This window comes from Tursiops truncatus, chromosome 13 (assembly GCF_011762595.2).
Source record: "Tursiops truncatus isolate mTurTru1 chromosome 13, mTurTru1.mat.Y, whole genome shotgun sequence".
In the NCBI taxonomy this organism is placed as follows: Eukaryota; Metazoa; Chordata; class Mammalia; order Artiodactyla; family Delphinidae; genus Tursiops; species Tursiops truncatus.
Genome location: NC_047046.1, coordinates 40,231,070 through 40,252,986, shown reverse-complemented (window position 1 = coordinate 40,252,986; position 21,917 = coordinate 40,231,070). Strand labels below are relative to the sequence as shown.

At 42.1% G+C, this 21,917-nt stretch overlaps 1 protein-coding gene across 4 annotated transcripts in view; it reads right to left on the bottom strand.

The window, feature by feature from the left end:
• Positions 1 to 2,146: 2,146 nt before the first annotated feature.
• TTC39C (tetratricopeptide repeat domain 39C) overlaps positions 2,147 to 21,917 on the bottom strand; it is a 101,399-nt gene continuing 81,628 nt past the window's right edge. For 2 of the 4 annotated variants that reach the window (XM_019930508.3, XM_019930509.3), the window contains exons 7-14: positions 19,669 to 19,762; positions 17,219 to 17,326; positions 12,647 to 12,756; positions 11,512 to 11,635; positions 5,663 to 5,760; positions 4,431 to 4,535; positions 3,093 to 3,131; positions 2,147 to 2,541 (exon numbers count right to left, since the gene is read on the bottom strand). In XM_019930508.3, the coding sequence (XP_019786067.1) occupies positions 2,452 to 2,541; positions 3,093 to 3,131; positions 4,431 to 4,535; positions 5,663 to 5,760; positions 11,512 to 11,635; positions 12,647 to 12,756; positions 17,219 to 17,326; positions 19,669 to 19,762 (768 nt within the window). In that variant the 3' untranslated portion in view covers positions 2,147 to 2,451. Of the gene's footprint in view, positions 2,542 to 3,092; positions 3,132 to 4,430; positions 4,536 to 5,323; positions 5,414 to 5,662; positions 5,761 to 10,199; positions 10,488 to 11,511; positions 11,636 to 12,646; positions 12,757 to 17,218; positions 17,327 to 19,668; positions 19,763 to 21,917 lie in introns of those variants that run through there. The other 2 variants (XM_019930510.3, XM_073790612.1) reach the window with 2 other exon arrangements.

The following is a 21,917-nucleotide window of genomic DNA, read 5'->3' as shown; positions in this document are numbered from 1 at the left end:
GACAGCCTCCAAAACAGGAAAAGGGGAAGAAGTAATGCCAACATAAAAAAGCACACATAGATGCAAACAGTTCTGCTTATATGATTATTTTCTTCATCAGCGAGGGGTAAAGAGCAATTTACACCAATCTAGTTTTCCAGACAGATCACAGTAATTCACAGGTTGGATAAGTCATAGCACGAAGGCCAGAACCGTTATGAATTACTCAACTAAAAAAAACGTACTCAGATTTCAGTGAATCTAACAGTACAGTCTACTCACAGCGTGGTTTTGTTATTTTAGAGTCTTCAGAACCACTGTCTACCCCTTCTCCGTGCTTTACCACCAGGTTCCCAGAAAAACCACAGGGGCTAGCCTGCATCAAACCTAGAAGAGACAGTTTATAAATGCACCTGTCCTATAAACATACTATTAACAAAGACTCACGGGATGGTGTTCTAATGGTGTGTGTTCAGTTAAGTGAACTGAACACAAACTTATTTGAAATCCTGAAATCTCTCTGGAGAAATAAAAGTTTTTAAAGCAGTTAATATAGGAATTTTTTAAAAAATTCTAAAGTATGGGGCCTTATGTAATCTCTCAATACTGAAAAATAGTTCAAGCAACATTTGAACTGAAAATTCAATTAAGTATGAACGCTGGAGCAAAAACTTCGTGATTCTAAATGTTCCACAATCATAACTGAGAAGTTTGCCACATACACTATAGCCAAAAAGACAACAACATGGCAAGAGCCATATTTTAAAGATTCATAACATTCTTCCCTTCAGCCTTGATGAAACCAGGTATCTAACATTTTTAGACGTAAATTTTTCCTTTCCGAAGGCATCTGTTGATACCTGACTTCTGGGTCTTCCCGTTCATGAAAGTAGGACAGAAATCTTTTCTCTCTGGCTAGCATCTAAAATCCCTGCAGCAGTCAGGCTAGAAAGAAAGTCAATGTTAATAAGCATTTTGGAAGTGAGAAAACATGAAGATAGATTAGCCAAAATCAATGAGGAATAATCATTTCTTTTGAAGAAGTTATTATTCCCTCAATACCAGATGAAGTAGATTGAGGCTGCCAACATTCTAGCTGCTCCTTCCATGTCTGTTTTGAAGAGAAATATTTTAAAGTACTGACGTCGCATGAGATCATACTTCAGCTAAAAGGATATGTAAATAAATGACACCCCAAGATGATATTCTTTATTGCAACGTAAATTTTAAGAAATATCTAACCTTAAGATTTGAGCCAGGTTAGGCACACAATTACGACAGAAATTCTTAAGTGACTGAGGTATTTAGAGTCTTCAAAACCACAGGTGTGCAGTACTGAACAAAGAGGTAAATGAGGTGACAATAAAAATTAGCAACGAAGGATTAAAAAATAACTTTGAACTCTGTTTCCAATATCAATAACCTGAGCTAAGGGGAAAATGATTAAGTCCTGGCAATAGATAGTCCAGTGAATCCTTCATCAGCAAATATTCTGAGGCAAAAGAATCTATGTTCATTCAAGAATAACCTTTTCAAGTAATTTGTTGAAAGATTTCCAAAAATTGGTAATCAGACAATTTATCATAAAGAAAAGGAAACACCAAAAATGTAGGTATTATTTATCCAGTCTATAGACTAGGTCTTCTAATAAATTAGCAAAATAGCTATACTTTCGGTTGTAAAACAATCTTCTGTTTGCTTTCACTTGACTGGCTGTCAAAGGAATAAAAGTGTCTGTCCTTTGAAACATTTTTGTAGACCATCTGGAGATAAGGATGACAACTTCAGCTGAAGAGTATTTGTTTTTTAATAAGAAAACATGGAATCCTGGTTATTAACATATATATATATTTTTTTACAATGAAAGAATATTCGGTCTGTGGTCAGGAGACTTGCATTCTGTTCATTACTCCATAATAACAGGAATAATTAATTGCGATAAGTCAATTAGCCGTTTTTGTGCCTGAGTTTCATTGTCTGGACAATGGAAACATCTGTGCTATGTCATTCTCAGAAACAGTTTGAGGATAAAGTAAAACACGAGAAAGCACTTTTATTTTTTCAAAACACGATATAAGTGCTACGTCGTGTTACTGTTAATAATTTTACAGGTACCTCTTAGTGTTACCCAGTCAGATGTGTGCTTCAAGTAGGCATTCCTACAAGATTGCAGGTTGAATATTTAGTTGAATTTTATTTAAAAAATAATAAATCACAAAACTAAAATGTTTGAACAAGGTCACTTAACCCTCTCCCCAGGTGGTTAGTTATTATTACTAATATCATCACCATTATTACTTTTTAGCTATGTGTTTAAAAGAGGAGATCTTTAATACATCAACCTAACTGAGAAAATGTGTCCCAGGCCCAGGTGGTTTTCAGAAGAAAAGCTGATCTTCATAAGAGCTGTGTCCTCTACTTTTAAAGTGCAGAACCTGTGTGGGGAGGGACAGAGTGGGAACTTCGGGTCTGTCACTGAGGAACCAATTCCCTCATCGAAGCCAGAGCAGCATGGATGCGGACGTGCAATCTGTTTTCAAAGTCGTAGCCAGAGAAATCCTCCTGAAAGACAAGAGAAAGAGAGTATTAGCTAAGCTGTCTGTAATACTACAGTATTAGTCACACCAAGCTTTGTACTGCCCCAAGTAAAATTCCTTACACTCCTAACAAAGGTTTTGCGTTCACTTGATTTTTCTTATTTCCCAAACCTCAAGCTGTGTGTCCGTTTTTAAAATGTCAACTGAGCATTATTAATGCTGTCTTTGGAAAATGTCCCTCATGTTATTCCTGGGACAGCAGTCTTAAGCTGGGCTCAGTGGAAGTTGCTGTTAGAACTTCTTAACTCAAGAACACAGTTATGAAATCAACAGTTATTTTCCCACTCAAATGAGAAGAGTTTTTATAAAGCAGGATGAGCAATTTCATAAGAGCTTCATGTGTAATTTCACTTAAAAATCAACTGCTCACTGATTCAGTTATCAGTTTCCCCTCCAGAAATACCAACCAAGACAATCATTTCACAAAATTTCTTGAATTCAGACTCCAGAGTACACTACAGAGGATAAGAAGGGTCACTGGAAAGAGAGAGATTGAGCATTTTTAGGCATTTTTACCTTTGCTTGAAGAAGGAGACTTCTGCCTCTTCCTACAGTCTATGAATGTAAGAAAAACACATTATCTCTTAACATCTATATTTATATACACTCAAGCAGAAAATGTTATAATAGGAAGATATATTAATTCAAAAAATTCACAGTGACATAGAGGGGAGTCAAGTGCTCATTCAAGCATAGTGACTCAATTTTTCTTTAATATAATGCTGTTTACATGTTTACATTAAGGCATTATTTGATAAATAATTTTTCATAATCTTCATTATTTTATAAAGGGCTGTCATATTTTAGAAGAGTGTAATAGTTTAAGATCTTACTAAAAAACGCAAAATTGATGATAATTTACGTTTATTTGAAGTCAGTAAGTTTTTTTGAAGGCATTACTGATTGAGAATATCAACTTCATTTTTCAAGAGACAGACCAGTCTTCTTGTAGTTTATGTATATATTTTAAGGCTGCATTAAGAGTAAAAATTTCCTTAAAGAATATGGTGTTAGAAGTTTCTACCAAAATTCATAAAAATTGCATTTTCTATTTTTGTAAAATTAGAAATTCAAATGAAAAGAGTTACCAATTAACAGCCTATCCTTGGCAAGATAAGCTACATATTTAAGGATTAGGCTAGAATATTTCTGTTGATTTAGCTCAACTTCTAAAAAGTCCATATATTTGAAGGCTGACTTGAATTTACTGAAAATTAGAATTTTATACAGTCAATAGTATGTAATTGAGCTTCTAAAAGAAGGTACCAAGCAAATCCAGCATTATTAAAATTCACTTTAAAAAAAACTGCCCCACTGTGCTTAAATATGCATCTTAATGATGACCGTCAAACTTATAAGGTATTCTAAAATTTTTAAGTAATCCTACACACCATCCTCATTTATGCTCACTACAATCATTATTGAATTGGCAAGGGAGGTATTTTTTACCCTGTTTTACAGATTAGGAAGAAGGTATGTGGTTAAATAACTTAACCATATCATACACTAAATAAAAATAAACGGCAGAGCTAGAATCACAATGCAATTCTGTACTCTGAATAAACCACATTACATCATACCAGACCACTCTGGAAAAGGCAATGATTTTGCCCCAAATGAATTTTTGTCCCCAAAGTTACATTTATCATACTAATTCCAGGGAAGAGATTACCTCCTTAAACACAGTGAGATAGGATTAATAGCTTCTTGGATTCATTCTATGTGAAATCAAGGAAAACAAAACAAAAACACACTATGTTCAATCAACTTACTTTAAATGAAGGATGTTTTGTGCTTGTTCACTTGCACAGTTTTGCTGATGAGCATAATTTAAGAAAATAGATAAGATCTTACCTCTGGTTTGTCTAACAGAAGACAGCCAAGTTCATAGCAAGCATATGGCTGAACATATAAGTTATTCTGACGACACAACTCATCTTTAACAGCTCGCTGAAAGAACTGAAAGTAATACGAATATTTTTGGAATTAATTCATTTCTCTACTTAGGCTCATTTTCCTACTTAAGCCTCATCACATCTTTAGGAGGATGTCTATTCTGTAACAGATTTTCTCCTTTTCTGCGTCTTTGTTCCTTCCCATTTATTCTCATTCATATCTTATAAGTCCTTTACATACCTGTCTGGTGAACTTGCGCCAGTATATGTTACCCATCAGTCAGCCCAATCTGTGCTATTTATTTTCCTAGTTGACACACCAGCCTCTGCTGATTTTATTGCAGAGAACATCTTTATCAGCATCTCCAAATCTGAACATTCCATTTTAATATTTAAGACAGAAAGTAAACAAGCCAAGAACCATCTCTTGACAGGTGTCTTGACTGTATCTTACTGATACTTAAGCATATGATCTAAAATAAGCTATTTAGAGCTGTGTAATAGCTATTATACCCCACACTGAAAATTAATTTTAAATTATAATACAAGTGTATCAACACCCTAGGATTTAAAAGCCGCAGTCTGTTACTACAGTACATGAACTCTCTCAAAGAATAATCAAAATAACACCTGGATGTATGTTAAAAAAAAAACAACCAAACAAAAAACTCAGAAAAATCCCTCCAACTACATTTGAAGATAATGAATGGTTCTTTTTCATAGAGTACGTTCGCAGAATATCTTAAGCTAACAACTTTCTAGACCTCACCTCAGTAATGCATCGATAATCTGCAGTTATAGAGGGAGGGAAAGTGGACACAGGCTGACATGCCTGATCATATTTGTATTTACCTAGCTAGGAGGCTTCCCTCTGCTCCTTCAAAATTGTCTGCCTCCTCATTTCTTCCTCCTCCAATTGAGGCTGTCATCTTTGATAAACAGCTAGTGCCAGAAAAGAAGCCCATAGGTGAAGAAGTATTCTAAGGCTCTGAAGTCACATTAAAAGCTAGTATGAACCGTCATCAACTTCTGGCATCTGAGAAGATGACCGTCATCAAATAAAGTGGATGAAACTCACTGCAGTGGGAGATTAGCTTTATGTAATGCTTTCTCCTTTTTCTTATTCCCAAGCGTATATGTAGGTTTTCACAGTTTAGTTTCCTTAGCCATGACACCCCATGAACAGTTTACCTGGACAGCATCTTCTGAGTTCCCTAGACATTTGTGTATGGCACCAAGAAACAAATACTTTAATCCAACGACAGATGAATCATCCACTTCATGGCAAGCTTAAAGAGAAGCGAAAACAGCAGGAAGGAAATACGTTCACTTAATTCCTTAAATATCATCAAGAGTTAAGCATTTCATTGTTTAGCAACGTATTCAAGTTCAAACTGAGAAGGTTTCCCTTCCTCATCCATTAGTGAGTATCCTTAGTCAAAGAAAGACAAAGATATCAAACTACATGGTGCGAAGAAGGCTCAAAATTGCATCGTATTATTACTAGGTCAAAGAAGCCAATGTGAAAAGGCTGCATACTGTACAACTGCAACTACATGACGTTCCGGAAAAGGCAAAACTGTGGTGAGTTGCCAGAGGTCTGGAAGGTAGAGCACAGGGGATTTTCAGGCCAGTGAAACTATTCTGTATCATACTATCTGTAAGAGCGGATACATGTCATGATACTTTTGTCAGATCCCACAGAATGTACGAAACAAAGCATACACTCTAATGTAAATTACGGACTTCCGGCGATAATGCTGTGCCAGTGTTGCTTCACCAGCTGTAACAAATGCACCGCAACAGGGGGGATGTTAATGGTTGGAGAGGCTGTGTGGGTACACATGGCGGGGGGGGAGGTTTGAGGTGTGTAGGAACTCTCTGTCCTTTCTGTCCAATTTTGCTTGAATCTAAAACTGCTCTGAAAAATAAAGTCTATTGGTATCTTTCAATTGCATCATATTAATTCAAAAAACCATGCAAAGAGCACCTTCACATGTTTGTAGGAGGTACTGCACCAGTCTCTGAGAGGGCATCAGACTTGATCCCTCCACCTCGAGAAGCTTGCCATCTACTGCGGAGGATGGGCACACATGTTGGGAGGATAACATGGAAGTTTTCCAAGGAAATGAAAAGAGTGGAAATTGGAAACATAGTGGAGCTAATACAAGAGGAAAAATAGTAATTATTTCTATGAACCAATAAAGATACTGAGATTTGACAGATTTTATAGAAACATACACATACAATATATATGTACACACATACACACATGTATATCACAAATGTATGTACATGTATATATGTACATATGTGTGATATATATGTATGTATGTATATATGTAGATATATATATATATATATATATAGAGAGAGAGAGAGAGAGAGAGAGAGACAGAGAGAGGGAGGGAGGGAGGGAGAGAGAGAGCGCTCAAGGTTCCAGAAAAAGTTTTGGAAGTTATTGGAAGAGCTGGGTAGAGTGACAAAGAGGTAAATGTGAAGAAGAGTCTAAACCTATAGAAGCAGGAGGTGCCTCAAAAACCTAGGCTGAAAATACCTCCACAGAAAAAGTACTCAAAAGATATTAAGGCAGTGGCAGTGTTAAGGAAAGGGGAATGTACTTCATTCATCCCCTCATTCATTCACTAATTCTACTCATTCATTCAATATTTATTGAGCAACTACTATATGACAGCAGTGACCAAAGAGAAAAAAATTCCTGCCCTTAGGAAACTAACATTTTGTGGAGGAGAGAGATAACACAAAAGACAGATAGGTAAAATAAGTGTATTAAGGAAGTGTACACACTAAGGTAAAAAATAAAGCCAGGAAAGGGGACAGCAGTATGCATGTGTGTCGGAAAGGTACAGGTTAAGGCCCATTGAAAAAGCCACAGGTGGGTAAAGACGTGAAGAAAATGAGTGAAGGAGCCATGTGGATATTTGTGGGAAGAGCTTTTGAAGGCAGAGAACAGCAAGTGCAAAGGCACTAAGGGCTGCACGTGCCTGGTGTGTTCAAGATCAGTAAGGAGTGCGGCTGGAGCCTGGTGAGCGGGGGGAAGCATGGTGAGAGGCAATGGCAGTGGGGGCGTGTGTACAGACCATAGGCCACTCGATGGATCCAGACTTTTACTTTGAATAAGATGAGGCCACAGAAGGTCTCAGAAGTGAACCACCACCACATGACTTAGGTTTTAATAGGAGCACTCTGACTGCTGTGCTGAGAATACACGGTAACATCCTTAAAACGCAGAGGAAGAATGCAGTGGAGACGGGCAGGTGGGTGAGGAAGGGAATGAATGAAATTACAAGACAAGGATATAAGAATCCAGCTAGCTCTGCTGATGCAGGGAGTCACAGACAGGGACTGTGATAAGCTGAGCGCACAAAGCTGTGTGGGCCTGACGGGAAGAGTGTAATCAATGCAGATGACCTCTATCACCCACGATCAGGTGGCTTTTTTTCTCCTGGAACTTAACTATGTCTCTACAAAGATCTTCACCTGTTTTCTATATGACTGAGTCGATTTGGATCATTACTGCTTAACACTGGAGAATGAGATAATCTAATTAACAGCTCTCTTAACTGGATTTTTAGCAAAAATATTAGAGAATTATCTCATATTCACTCCAGAGCCCGCCTCCCTCCCCAGGGCCACATCGTTGTTGTCTATTTTGACAGCTGGAAAGGAGCTCAGAGAATATTTAGTCACATTAAGTGATGATCGTTCTTGTGCCTGCCAGTTACCATTTTATATTTGCATGTCTTTTAATTATCTCTAAACACATGATCCTGCACTTGTGCATTAAAAAGAATACCTAAGGGGCTTCCCTGGTGGTGCAGTGGTTAAGAATCCACCTGCCAATGCAGGGGACATGGGCTCGAGCCCTGGTCTGGGAAGATCCCATATGCTGCAGAGCAACTAAGCCCATGCGCCACAACTTCTGAGCCTGTGCTCTACAGCCTGCAAACCGCAACTACTGAGCCTGCATGCCCCAACTACTGAAGGCCGCACACCTAGAGCCCGTGCACCGCAACGAAGAGTAGCCCCCGCTGGCCGCAACTAGAGAAAGCCCGCGAGCAGCAATGAAGACCCAATGCAGCCAAAAACTAAAAAAATGAATAAATAAAATAAATAAATAAATGTATTTTTAAAAAAAAAGAATACCTAAAATTCCTTACTGGTCTTTTGAGTTAGACATTGGTAGATATTCCAGACTTGCATCAACAACCAGGGATGGGTTTAAAATTATGAATCTTTTTAAACAGAGCAGAACTTGAACATCCGAGAAAATTCTGTTTCCTTTCAAGTAATTCCCTTAGGAGGGTTACACACCCTAATTACAGGGCCCTTGCACACAACTTCTTTTGGAGTTGCATTACTTTGCTCTGGAATATCAACACTGACCAATTTTTTGACCTTTGAGAGGGAACCTTTTTTTTTTTTTAAATAAGCAACAGGCATCTGCAGGGAATTCTGATGATAAAAGTATGTGATTCAAGGGAAAACGCTACATTTGATCAAAAACAAGTGTGACTACAAAGAAATCTGACAAATTTTATACAGCCACTAGTTTTGAATAAGTCCAAAATATTAATACTAAATCACTTTTGGAAAAGAGCAGCATATATGTGACTAAGACTACATTTCCAAAGGTAACTGCTTTCTATAAAACCATCTTTCTGGATGAACAGTCAGTGGCATTTCATACCCACGGGTTCTGCATTCACGGATGCAGCCAACTGTGGATCGAAAATATTCTGGGGAAAAAAAATTCCAGAAAGCAACTAATTACATACTATTTACATTGTACTTGCAACTACATATATAGCATTTACATCATATCAGGTATTACAAGTAATCTGGAGATGAGTTAAAGTAAACATGGAAAAGTGCACATAGGTTATATGCAAATACTACACCATTTTATATGAGGGACTTGCACATGCGTGGATTTTGGTATGTGTAGGGGGTCCTGGAACCAATCCCCCACAGATACACAGGGATAACTGTATGTGTGTGTGTTTGTTTTTTTTAATTAATTAATTAATTTATTTATTTTTGGCCATGTTGGGTCTTTGTTGCTGCACGTGGGCTTTCTCCAGTTACGGCGAGAGGGGACTACTCTTCGTTGCGGCGTGTGGGCTTCTCATTGGGGTGGCTTCTCTTGTTGCAGACCATGGGCTCTAGGCACACGGGCTTCAGTAGTTGTGGCTCGCAGGCTCTAGAGCACAGGCTCAGTAGTTGTGGCGCATGGGCTTAGTTGCTCCGCGGCATGTGGGATCTTCCCGGACCAGGGCTCGAGCCCGTGTGCCCTGCATTGGCAGGTGGATTCTTAACCACTGCACCACCAGGAAGTCCCTGTGTTTTAACACAGCACTCTCACCATGTAATCATTTTTCCAGCTGCATGGTTTAAATATCTTCATGCTCCCAGGAAGACGAAGCTGTGTGTAGAGAGCTGAAAGCTTTGCTAGTCAATGTGCCATCCTCAGACCAGCAGCAGAGACACTTGGTCCTATGGGAGCTGAGCAAGTCACCTGTTCCGAGTCTCGCCTTCCTCATTATAAAATGGGCACAACAATGCTGTCCGCCTTTTCTACTTCCCTGGGTTCCAGTGAAGAGCAAAGGAAATAATCTGCCAGACTATAAAATATCATTCAAATGTCTGCCATTATACCTTTAGAAGAAATGTTACAATATTTCTTTTTTTAAAAATTTATTTATTTTTATTTTATTTATTTTTGGCTGCATTGGGTCTTCGTTGCTGCACGCGGGCTTTCTCTAGCTGCTGCGAGCGGGGCTACTCTGTTGTGGTGTGCGGGCTTCTCACTGCGGTGGCTTCTCTTGTTGCGGAGCACAGGCTCTAGGCATGCAAGCTTCAGTAGTTGTGGCACACGGGCTCAGTAGTTGTGGCTCTCGGGCTCTAGAGCGCAGGCTCAGTAGTTGTGGTGCACGGGCTTAGCTGCTCCGTGGCATGTGGGATCTTCCTGGACCAGGGCTCGAACCCGTGTCCCCTGCATTGGCAGGCAGATTCTTAACCACTGTGCCAACAGGGAAGCCCACAATATTTCTTTAATAACCAGTAAAGCTTTATTTTACTAAAAGACTTATTCTCTCCATGAACTTCTCCTACAACTATAATAAAAATGACTTTATGAAGGTTTTATTACCGTAACTTATAGTCGTATGATTTTTTAAACATATGAATCAAAAAGGTAGGTTCCCCATTATACTCCTTGGTGTCTACTCAAGAGAAATTAGTATGTAATTCCACACAAAAGGTCAGTACACTTATGTTGCACACTTATGTTTGTAGCAGCCTTACGCACGGTCGCTAAACACCCAGAAAAAACCCAAATGTCCCGTAGGAGAAGGAATGAACAAATCGTGGGACAGGTATAGCCATACGATGGAATTCCACTCAACAAGTGAGAGGAACAAACTACTGACACAGATACAACGTGGGTGTCACAGACACTAGGCTGCACAAATGAAGCCACGCACTAAAAAGTACACACTGTCTGATTCCACTTGTACGAAGTTAAAATGTAATCTGTGGAGAGAAAAATCAGAGCAGGGGTTGCCATGGGTGGGGCCTGACTGAGAAGGGGCATAAGGGAAATCTCAGGGGTGGAAGAAATGTTCTATGTCTTGATCGTGGGGTGGATGCCACAGTGTATATATTTGTCAAAACTCACTGAACTGCATGTACGCTTAATATCTGTGCATTTTAATGGATGTTCATATGAAAAAAGAGGTTTCATTGCGGGGGGCAGGTGGAAACGTATGCTTCCAGCCACCCGCATGGCTTTAGGATTAACAACCCTGACGATCAGTGTGCATCGCCACACACTGCGGACAAGGCAAGTACGTCTGTCCCTTCCAGTGCCTCCTACTTCCATCACCTAAGTGACGGAACTTTTTCAACCATCGCACCATTTGTCCAAGAATGACAGATTTGTACTCTCTGAATCAGAGGAGATTAGTGACACACTGAAGGAACAAGCTGCCGTGCACAGTTTTGTTTTGTTTTTTTACCTTGACTCATCCTCTGTAGGTTGGGGAGGGAGCAGTTGGGGAGGGCTTTCCACAAGTACAACACTTCAATGGACGCCAGCACGCACAGCGCTTTGGTTGGGGTTTGTTTCCGAAATCTCTCTGCCTGCAAGCAGTTGGAATGATTAGGCAACATTAGAAAAAAAACAAATTCAGATAAAAAAAATATTTCAGAGACATTAAAAAATACATGGTTCATATCTGATGTGAATGATCCCCTCCCGCAAAGTTAAAAATGAAAATTTCTCTCTAAATTTTGCTCTCTGATTTTTAATATATTGGTAGATATGCCTTTCTCTTATTCAATTCAATCTACTATCAAGATCCAGGATATATTTTGAAAACTTGTAAACTGAAATGAATCTAGTTTCATTCTACGTCAAAGAAATTTATAAAAGCTGGGTGACAAATAATAACTTGATGGGTTTATATGGAGGATGTAATACCAGATGCCTTTTAGTTACGGTCTTATTGACGTTTTAGTTTTCTAATTAGTCCCAGTCCTCTCAGGGGCATTCCACTTTACAATCTAGTTTATACTCACACTAAATCATTCAATGTTCATTCAATAAAAACTTACAACTAAAAACATGGAAAATTCATATACGTTGTCAGGTGACCCATGGTAATTCAGCTAAACTGTATTCTTAAAAGTACAGAAGTAAATTGGGGCTTTGTCCCTACAGCCCTGGGCCCTTCTGCTGGGATATTTGATGCACACTTTTGTTTTTTATTAGGGCAGAACGTGATGCTTTCACTCTATGAGAACTAACAGTCTGTATCTCTTGCCCAGGTTCTGTGGATTTGCATTCTTCTGAGACGACCTAGCTCTTCAGACAGACGTTCTTCCTCTCTGGAGGCTCATGAGCTCCACAGGATCTGGAATGTCTCTATCCATTCAAAGAAACAACTGCTCTAATGATCTGCAACCAAACAGTACTTTGCATTCAGAGCAGAAGAATGACACGGGAGTAAATTCTCTCCACAGTCGTGAACTGCATTTTGCATGGCGTTAGGTTGCCAGCTTTGCATATGATTTCTTACAACCTGTCCAAGGTGGCAATGGTTACAAATATCCATCATAAATGACACACCAGACCAACAGGTTCCAACATACCTTTTTCACTGAGAACTGTTCAATCTGATTGTTCTTCCTTTTGAAGAGTTTCTGAACTTCTTTAAAGACAATCTGTGCCCCGTCCACATCACCGGTGGCTCCCTGACAAACTGTGAGAAACCATCGTTGTAATCCTTAAGTATTAGGGGGAAATGCCACTAACGGATACCTAGGTTGATGATACTTGGAAAACGTTACCAAAGGAAAAAATGGGAGCAAATATTTTAAAAGACTGTTACACGTGGGACTACACCACCCTGCTGATCGTCGTTCCACCATTTCAACAACTATCTCCCGGGACTTCCCTGGTGGCGCAGTGGTTAAGAATCCGCCTGCCAATGCAGCGGACACGGGCCCGATCCCCGGTCCGGGAAGATCCCACAGGTCTCAGAGCAACTAACCCCTGTGCCACAACTACTGAGCCTGCGTGCCTAGGGCTCGTGCTCCGCAACAAGAAGCCTGGGCAACGCAACGAAGAGTAGCCCCTGCTCGCCAACTAGAGAAAGGCTGCACGCAGCAACGAAGACCCAACGCAGCCCAAAATAAACAAAACAAAAAAATCTATTTCCCTGGCGCTAGGTTCCCTGAGCTTTGGGGTGGTGGTGGGGGCGGGGACAGGTGGGAAAACTACAGTCCTAAGTCCTCTTTGGGGAAGATAGTCTAGTCTTGAACATTAACAAAACCCCCAGATATTATCACAAACTACAGTCCATTTAGAGCTCACGTACTCGGAAAGTGGAAGAAAAAGGAATCTAGGCAAGAACACTTAGGAGCCAGGAGGACTGTGAAAGCCTCATGGTAGCAGGATACCCCTGCACCTGGCAAGAAAGGCATGAATTAGTCCTGCACGTGGTAGGTGCCCAGTTTACTGGGCACCTACCACCTACAGCCGCCAGCAAGAATGTGAAGAAGAAACACACACGTTTACACCCAGAAGAAACTTACATTTCAGCTGGAGAGAGAAGACACACAGTCCAGAGCTACAATGTATATAGTGATGAGAGCCTTGGGAGTCCTGGCACCAAAGTACTTTTGGAAAAGCTCAACAAGGGAAGGGATGGTTTCTCTCTGGAGTGATCAGGGCAGCTTTGAGGAACTAAGAGTCAAGCTGAGCCTTGGAGGGGGGTAAGATTTTGATGGTCTGCATGCTATCTTCATCCCACCCAGAGCCCCCGGCAAAGACGTAGTCGTATTTCCTTTGGTTCACCTGCTCGCTACCTTCTCCAAACTTCACACCAGGCTGCAGTCCCATCCCTTCATTGGAACTTTACCAACTACTCTTTGTTTTCCTCTTTTCAACTCCCATGAAGATGAATTCATTTCTGTTAACTTTTTGTTGCTTTTGTCTTTGCCACATATCGTTTTTCAACCCCCAGTTGGAATGTCCATTGATTTGCTAGTTCTTTCTTCTTTATTCGAGTAGTCCTACAACTGGGTGGTCCCGTACTCGCACTTTGGGGCTTGGTCAAGCCAGGCACAGGGCTATGGCATGTCAGAGGATGGGCAGCTAATGGCAAGCAGCAAGGTTTGCAGAAAGCTGACGTCATCAAGGTGATGGGAAAGGCAGAAGATTTCTACTGGGAATAAGTGGGATTAGGCTGAATATTCAAAAGGAGAGATCACCCCCAGTTATAAGAGCAGCACTGCTCCAGATGTGGTGGCCTGAACCCATCCAAAATGACCTCATCGGTTGGGTTATAACATTTCAAAACCAGGAAGAAGTTCAGTGATCGTTCTGTAAAACAACTCCAATATATTATAGATCAGGGGATGTAGAGGTCCAGGAAAGTAGAAGTCTTGCCTGAGGTCACACAGTAGATCAATTAAAAAGAATAATTTCCGCTGCCCCTAGCCTGAGGTCTCCTCAGATAACTGGTAACATTATTATATAGTCACATAATATTACAAAAAGAATGAGCAACTGTGGGTACACAAGAGAGTCATAAACATCAACAGTAACAGGACCTGAATCGCCTTTGCAGTTTCTACAACACTAATACCTCAGATCCTGAAGAATGTACACCACCTCCTCTCAGTACAGTTGCAGACAGTTGCTCTAAAAGACGCAGATGTTTGAAAGCATGAGCGTCTCTGATTTACCCTAAGTCTGAGACCCACACAGAACTTAGGACGCTTGGCTCATCCACTAAGACTAAGCTTTTCGGTTAACTTCTTCTGGGTAACATACCCAACAGAATTGAAAGCAGGGTCTCAAAAAGAACCGTGTTCACAGCAGCATCACTCACAATGGCCAAAGGGTGGAAACAACCCAAGCATCCACTGACAATGAACGGATAAACAAAACATGGTCTGTACATACAGTGGAATATTATTCAGCCTTAAAAACGGATGAAATTCTGACACATACGACGATATGGATGAACCTTGAGGGCACTACGCTAAGTGAAATAAACCAGCTTCCATCAAGTCCACTTACCTAGAATAATCCAGTTCACACAGACAGAAAGTACAGCAGTGGTGGTTAGTGGCTGGGGAGGGGGGAGTTATTGTGTAATGAGCACAGAGTTTCAGTTTGGGACAATGAAGTTGGACAGTGGTGATGGCTGTGAAGGAACTTAATGCCACTGAACCACACACTTAAACATGGTTAAAATAGGGACTTCCCCGGCGGTCCAGTGGTTAGGATTCTGGGCTTTCTCTGCTGGGGGCCTGGGTTCGATCCCTGGCTGGGGAATTAAGATCCTGTAAGCTGCGTGGTGCGGCCAAAAAAACCTTTTTTTTTAATGGTTAAAATACATTTTATGTCTATTTTACTGTAATAAAAAAAACCTCTCAGCCATAAGATGAATAAGGTCTGAAGATGTAACGTATAACATGGTGACTATATGTGATCATACTGTGTCGTAAAATTGAAATTTGCCAAGAGAGGAGAACTTAAATGTTCTTACAAAAAAAGAGATAAATATAAAAAAAGAAATAGCACAAGGAACTAAGCCCCGAATGGTAGTGTTTCTGGTCGCTGAATGCCCATTTTCTCCGACGCTGCCTGTAACACGTACCTGTCCTTCAGGCCAACTCACATGACAGCTCCTGCAAGGAGCCTTCTCTGAGAGCTTGACAGAGTGACCTTCCCTCCCCTCCCCACGTACTCTTTAGGTGGAGCTCCTCACACACCTGCACGAAGGCCCCGTGGTGGCGCCTAGAGTCTTTCACGCTTTATCATCTGCTACAACTGGTATGATCCTGCGATTTCCAATATCTGGAGAACAAATGCTCCTCTACACACCCACACCGTACCATTATTTCTTCATGTTCTATGCTCAACAACGATTAAAAAGAAACAGTTGCCCACAGTGACTACGTGGCCCCATTACACCCTAACGACCGCTGGGGGGCGCTGCAGCCTCTGTTTTCGTTCGTCCACGTGCTGCGCACACCAAGCCTGCTACTTTCATCTGAGATGCCTGTGAGTTCTGTAAACCAACCCTTAAAGTATCCTAAGCAGCGTACTGAAAATAATCCTATTCAAACATCAGCTATAAGAGCCATACGAAAACGGATTAATACCTGCAGGGCTGGCAGGAAGGCCTGTGAGTATAAGGGCCTTCCGTCCTGACTGCTCACGGACTGTAGTTTCAGAACATCCAGGACAGACACATTAGTCACCATCTTCTAATTCTATCTTATTTTAAAGAGACCAGTTAAGGGGATGGAATGACAGGAGACGTTTTGTTACATCCAAATATTCAGAGAAATAAGAAGATATTGAAAATAATGTTTGGATTAGCCTTAAATTTTAAGTAAAAGAATCACTTATATGGGTGTGTAAGGAGAGCTCATTGTTAGAGGCAGAAAATGTACAACTACCCGGGTCTCTTCAATCTCCACCTGGACCGTTCTGCATCACAACAGCACTTCATGTATTGTAGCTCAGGGCACAGACAGCTATTTTGTCCACCAGGTGGCAGCATGTCTCTATCTCTTCATTTAAGGGTAAAAAGGCACTACACACTGATATGCCTATCAGACATTACAGTTGTTTCTGCTATAATGACATGCAGTGTTGAATTACCTTGTGTTCTGCAAAATCACACTGTAATTATAATAGGGTTAATAAGTAAAACAAGGTTGGAACAGACTACTCAAAATCCGTACAACTCTGTAACCAGGACACTAACAATCTAAACAAAGACGTTAACACGATTTAAAAGACATGTTAAATTCTTTAAAATTCTTTAAATTCCTAACAAATCAAAAATAGATTTGAGAAAATAAAGGAGAGCGGTAAGGGTAAGTTGAGGCTGTTTAGGACAAAACCAAAAAGCTCACCATAAGCATTTCCGGGACCCAGCATGTGACCAACCCAGCCCTGAGGGGACGCGGGGAGGGGCAGGGCGTGCAGCACCGAACCACCCCGCTGTTCAGATGGGCTGGGGAGAGCTGCTCCTCAGCTGCTATTTACTCGTAGCCCAAAACAACACACGCTGTGGGAAACTGTGAAGAACACAACTTCTGCATCCTCTGCCATCACTCTCCCACTGGCCAACGCGCGTCAGCTAATCTGAGACAGAGAAGGGCGCGCTGCGACCGTGGAGACCGTGGTCTACTCACCTGCGGTTAAATAGGCGTAATAGCACTGGGACCACCGGGACTCGTTTTTCAGCCTCTCAAAGGAGTCAAACGCATCCTTGAAATTCAGCTCTATCATGCTGCACCAACCTGTGAAAGAGAGATTTCTAGTACGGGACCCTAAAGTAATACGCTCTACAGCCCATCTTTACGTTACAAACGTCTTATTCTGCTGACTTTCTCTGTGAGGGCTCCACGTCAACAGCCTGAAAACTTCCTAAGTATCTTTTCCCTCGTAAATATTTTCGATATGATGTTTTGAGTACACAAGGCATCTCTGATTTCACAACCAATGAAGCAGTTTCGAAGGGAGGAAAGTAAAAATTTCTAGGGAAACCGTCCGATTTGCCTCCCCCGGCTGGAGATCAACCCAAGCACGGTGGTTCTTCTCTCCCAAGAGCAGGCACGGGCGCAAAGAAAGAAGCGATGCCAGTAGATTACACACACAGTGACCATCTCGAAAAGCCTCCCACGCTCACCTGTGCATTTATGATCACAGTCAATTAGCAACCTTTTCTGAGAATTGGAGAGGAAGCCAGTGAGAAATCAAGTACTTGCCACCCTTCCCTCTGCAGGGGCAGAGAAAGGACCCCACCTCTCCCAGAGCAAAACACTGTTAGGTTGGCATCCTGGGTAGGGTGGGGGGGGCAGCAGCAATAAGGAAACAAGGAATTTTATCCCTCGTTGTTAGTAACGGTATCTCCCATCCACGGAGCCATCCCGTTGTGCGTCAGGCAGGCATCTGATGTAGTTCTTGTTAATCCTAGTGCAGTCTTGGAAAGGTGGCTGATGGCGTCCTCACCTGCCCAAGGAGAAAGCCTAAGGCATGAAGAGGCTTCGGGACTTGCTCAAGGTCACACGGCTAATAAGAGGGAAGAACTGAGGGTCGAAGGCCATTGCTCTCTCCTGCCCACGATTTGCCTCCATAAAAAAATTGTTATCCGCTGCACCATGAAGCAGTCGTGTCACCTTAGACCTACCATTTGAACTAGAGGGACGAAGGGGAGCCACACTTCCAGAAAATTCAGTGTCAAATTCTATGGGATATGATATGAAGTTGACATATTTTAGAGTAAACATGGGGGCTAATTCTTTCCATCCTAAAATGGACATCGGGATAAGATTTGAATTAAACGCCGCAACAGAGGTGGGAGGCAGCACCACAGCTGAATAAGGAGGCCAAGTCCTGACTTTGCTATTCCCACTTCCCCCCACCCCAACCCTGAGTTAACCTTCCGAAGTCCTTAGTTCTGGGTTTCGATACTTCCAAGATTCCTTCCGTTCTGACATTCTACCCTGCCACAGACCCGGAAACAGTGCACACACGAAAAAAGGCCACCATAATCATTTCACGATATATTCAGGTATCAAATCTTCATGTTGCACACTTTAAATACAATGTTACGTGTCAAAGGTATCTCAATGAAACTACAAGAAAAAAGATAACAGTGTCCTAAACGAGAGAAATAAAAGGACATCGAAGCTAGTCCCTTCCATTCAAGTCCTATACTGTTTCATCGGTTGTGCAATCAGAGATGCCTGGTCTTACTCAAAACATCACATTGATAATGTGTTTCACGTTCCATTCCACATTATGGCTACTAACCAGAGCTCCAGCAGAGTTTACAGGAAAATACATTTCCCACTGGATCGTACCTCATCTCCACTCCCTAAGCTATAACAGGCGTTTAAAACATAATGCTGATTACTGGGCAGTTCTCAATCTTTTAGTTTGCACTCTTCTTTAAAAAAAGATTCAGGAAGACAGTTACGTCTACAGCAGGCAAGCAAGTGGCAAACAAATGCCTCCAAGTCTGTCTATAAATTCCCCTCCAGGAGGGGAGAAGCGGGAGGAAGCAGCTAACATATGTGGCCAGGCATCCTGTCTGATGCTCATCCGGCTAATTTCATCTTAATTACACAGCTGCTCCCAGGGCAGACGCCTGAGCTCCAGGGGCTGCCACGAGGGTGAGGTCTCCAAGTTAGCTGGCAGAAGAGCTGGAATTGGAATCTACGTGCCCAATTTTCTCCTAAGCCGTAGTTTTCTTCTCAGGTAAACATTGGTGGGAGGGAAGAGAAAACAGTCCTGAATTCTAATATCCAGTCCAATAAAATATTCACTAATGGTTTTTACTCAATTAATTTAAGTTTACCTATCATCCTAGAATCTAAATGTTATAAGGAGCAAAATATTAGAAAGAAGTAATGAGAATTCATTAAGTACCACTACTTGCGCTATGGTAACAAAGTCCTATTATTACACAAGGCGGCAGGCATCTCACAAAGACACAAACTGAAGAGCATTAACAATGAAAACGTGCACAGGAATGCGTTAACACTGCAGGACAAGAAGCTGGACGTTCAGCTGGACATGAGCTATTGCATTAATACTATTTCAATGACAAGGGACCGGACAGACATTCGATACTTACCAATTTCATACAGACACACGTGTTGGATTTCCCTCTGGTCTACTGCAAGTTCCAGAGCAGTATGGAAGGAAGTCAAGGCACTGTTGATTTGACACTAAGGAAAAAATGACAACAGTTACTGGCTAAGATCTGTCTTTAACAATACGAGCATCCTAGTTCAAAAGCATCCTTTTCCTTGGTAGTCAAGCAGATTAAGCAGTAGAGAAGAGGGTGATGTAAAGGTTTCTGGAAAACGCCCCCTTTCCCCTCACATGGTTGTGAGCTGAACAGAGCGCAGGCCACTCCTCCTTCTGCTCGGTCAGAAGGACCCACCAGTGAGGGCTCGGCTCACACCACCCTCTCCCACAGCGGTCTCTGTGCACACGTGCCCTAGAACTTGGTGTGTGATCAATACAATGATTTGCTGATCTGGCTCCATGGTACAGGTAAGCTCGACAGGAGAGGGACTGCATCTCCCCCTCCTGCATACACCCACCGGGCCCAGAGACACTGGCAGTCAGTACTGCCCAGGGCCAGTCCATGAGCCCAGCCCCAGCCTCTCCCTGTTCCGGGAGCCCCTCACGCTCTACCACACAACTCGGTGATGTTCTCCAAATGCTTCTGGTCATCAGCCCTCTTCTCCCAACACTTCAGAAATTCTCTGAGGGTCCAGATTACACTTCCGACTTTTGCATTCATCTAGCACTGTCCAGAACCCCAGCAGACTCTCAAATGCCTGTGCCACCGTTTCCTGGTTAAATACATTTAGTGTTTTCTTCCATGAAAGATCTCGTTCAAAGTCTGCTGATCTGATGCCACAAGCACAAAAGGCACCATCAGGATAAAAGGGAGGTAAACTAAACCGTAAATACAGCGACGACAGGCGTTAAGTATCACGCATCAGTAACAATATAAATCCTAAATGTCCCCAAGATGCGACACAGCCTGCCCTCGCTGACACATGCCCAGGAGCGCTCCTTTCTCCCTCCCGCAGGTGCCAGCGCCTCTCTTCCCGCCCTACACTCAGCCCTCCTCTCTGTGCTTCCCTGTGTGCCTCCTGCTGCTCCCAGGCGACTCCCTTTCCAAGGCCCCTGGCTGCCTCTTCTCCCCCAGGGCAGCCAGGTTGGGGGCATGAAGGGTCTTAGAAGAGGGGCTGCTGGTTTCCCTGAGATCAGACCCACCACGTTCCTCAGCTCCTTGAGTGATGCATGGTCACTGCAGGAGGCCCCAGGACTCCACACAGGGCACAGATGAGTCAGCAAGGAGATCGGCAGGACAGTCTGTGACTCAGGAACTCTGGAAGCCAAATGACTCAGTAACCACGGCCATGGCTGGACCAGTAACTGTTGGTGCCCCACAGTAACACTTCACTCTGCTATCAGCAAGGTTCAGACTGTAGCATTCAACCCTGTATCACCACCCACAAGTGCTTGGAAGATACAGAAGGTAGCCACGGAAGATACACATCACGGTATCACTAATTCCTGTTCTCAACTAGCTCAACACCTAGTTGAAGGGAACCTCACAGGAATGAAACAGGCCTCCAGCTCTTAAGTCAGACATTTACACTGATTGTGAGCACACAGCCAGATATCAAAGGTAAAAAATCCATCTCTAATGAAAAGCAAGTGTGTGTGTAGAGAGATCTGGACACTCATTACTCCCATTTCTAACTTTCCCCTTTCTGGATCAATGCTTCTTTCCCTGCATCACACATGCATTCAATTTAGCCTATTTGCACAGAAACCACAGGGTTAGGGATTCTGCTTTTGCATGCACCTCCCCAGTTTCCCAAGTTAATGGCATTCAACTATCACCCCCAGGATATTTCCAGATGGGCCATCACTACCAAGCTGACCCCAGCTGGGGTTCAGTGCATGGCAGTGCAACGCCACGCTGCCCTTCAGAGGATAGAAAACTACTCGGTGAACATTTATCAGGCAACTGCTGGGTGCCCAGGATGGAACTGGACTCTGAAGCCACCAAGATGAGTCAAAACTAAGCTCTGAACGCAAGAAAAGAAAAAAAGAAGCCAAGTAATACTTGAATCAACGTTATTTCTCTTAACCCTTTCAAAGACTCCGAGATAGGTATGCATTAGTTCCATTTTTGGATGAAGAAACTGACGTTCAACAACGGTAAGTGCTCAGTCAAGGTCAGGGAGCTAGTAATTGACTAGTATTCAAATTCTGCTCCAACTGCATGCTTTCCTCAGGGAGAGGGATGCAAGTGTGATTGATTAAGCTAAGAATCTGGAGATGAGGGAGAGT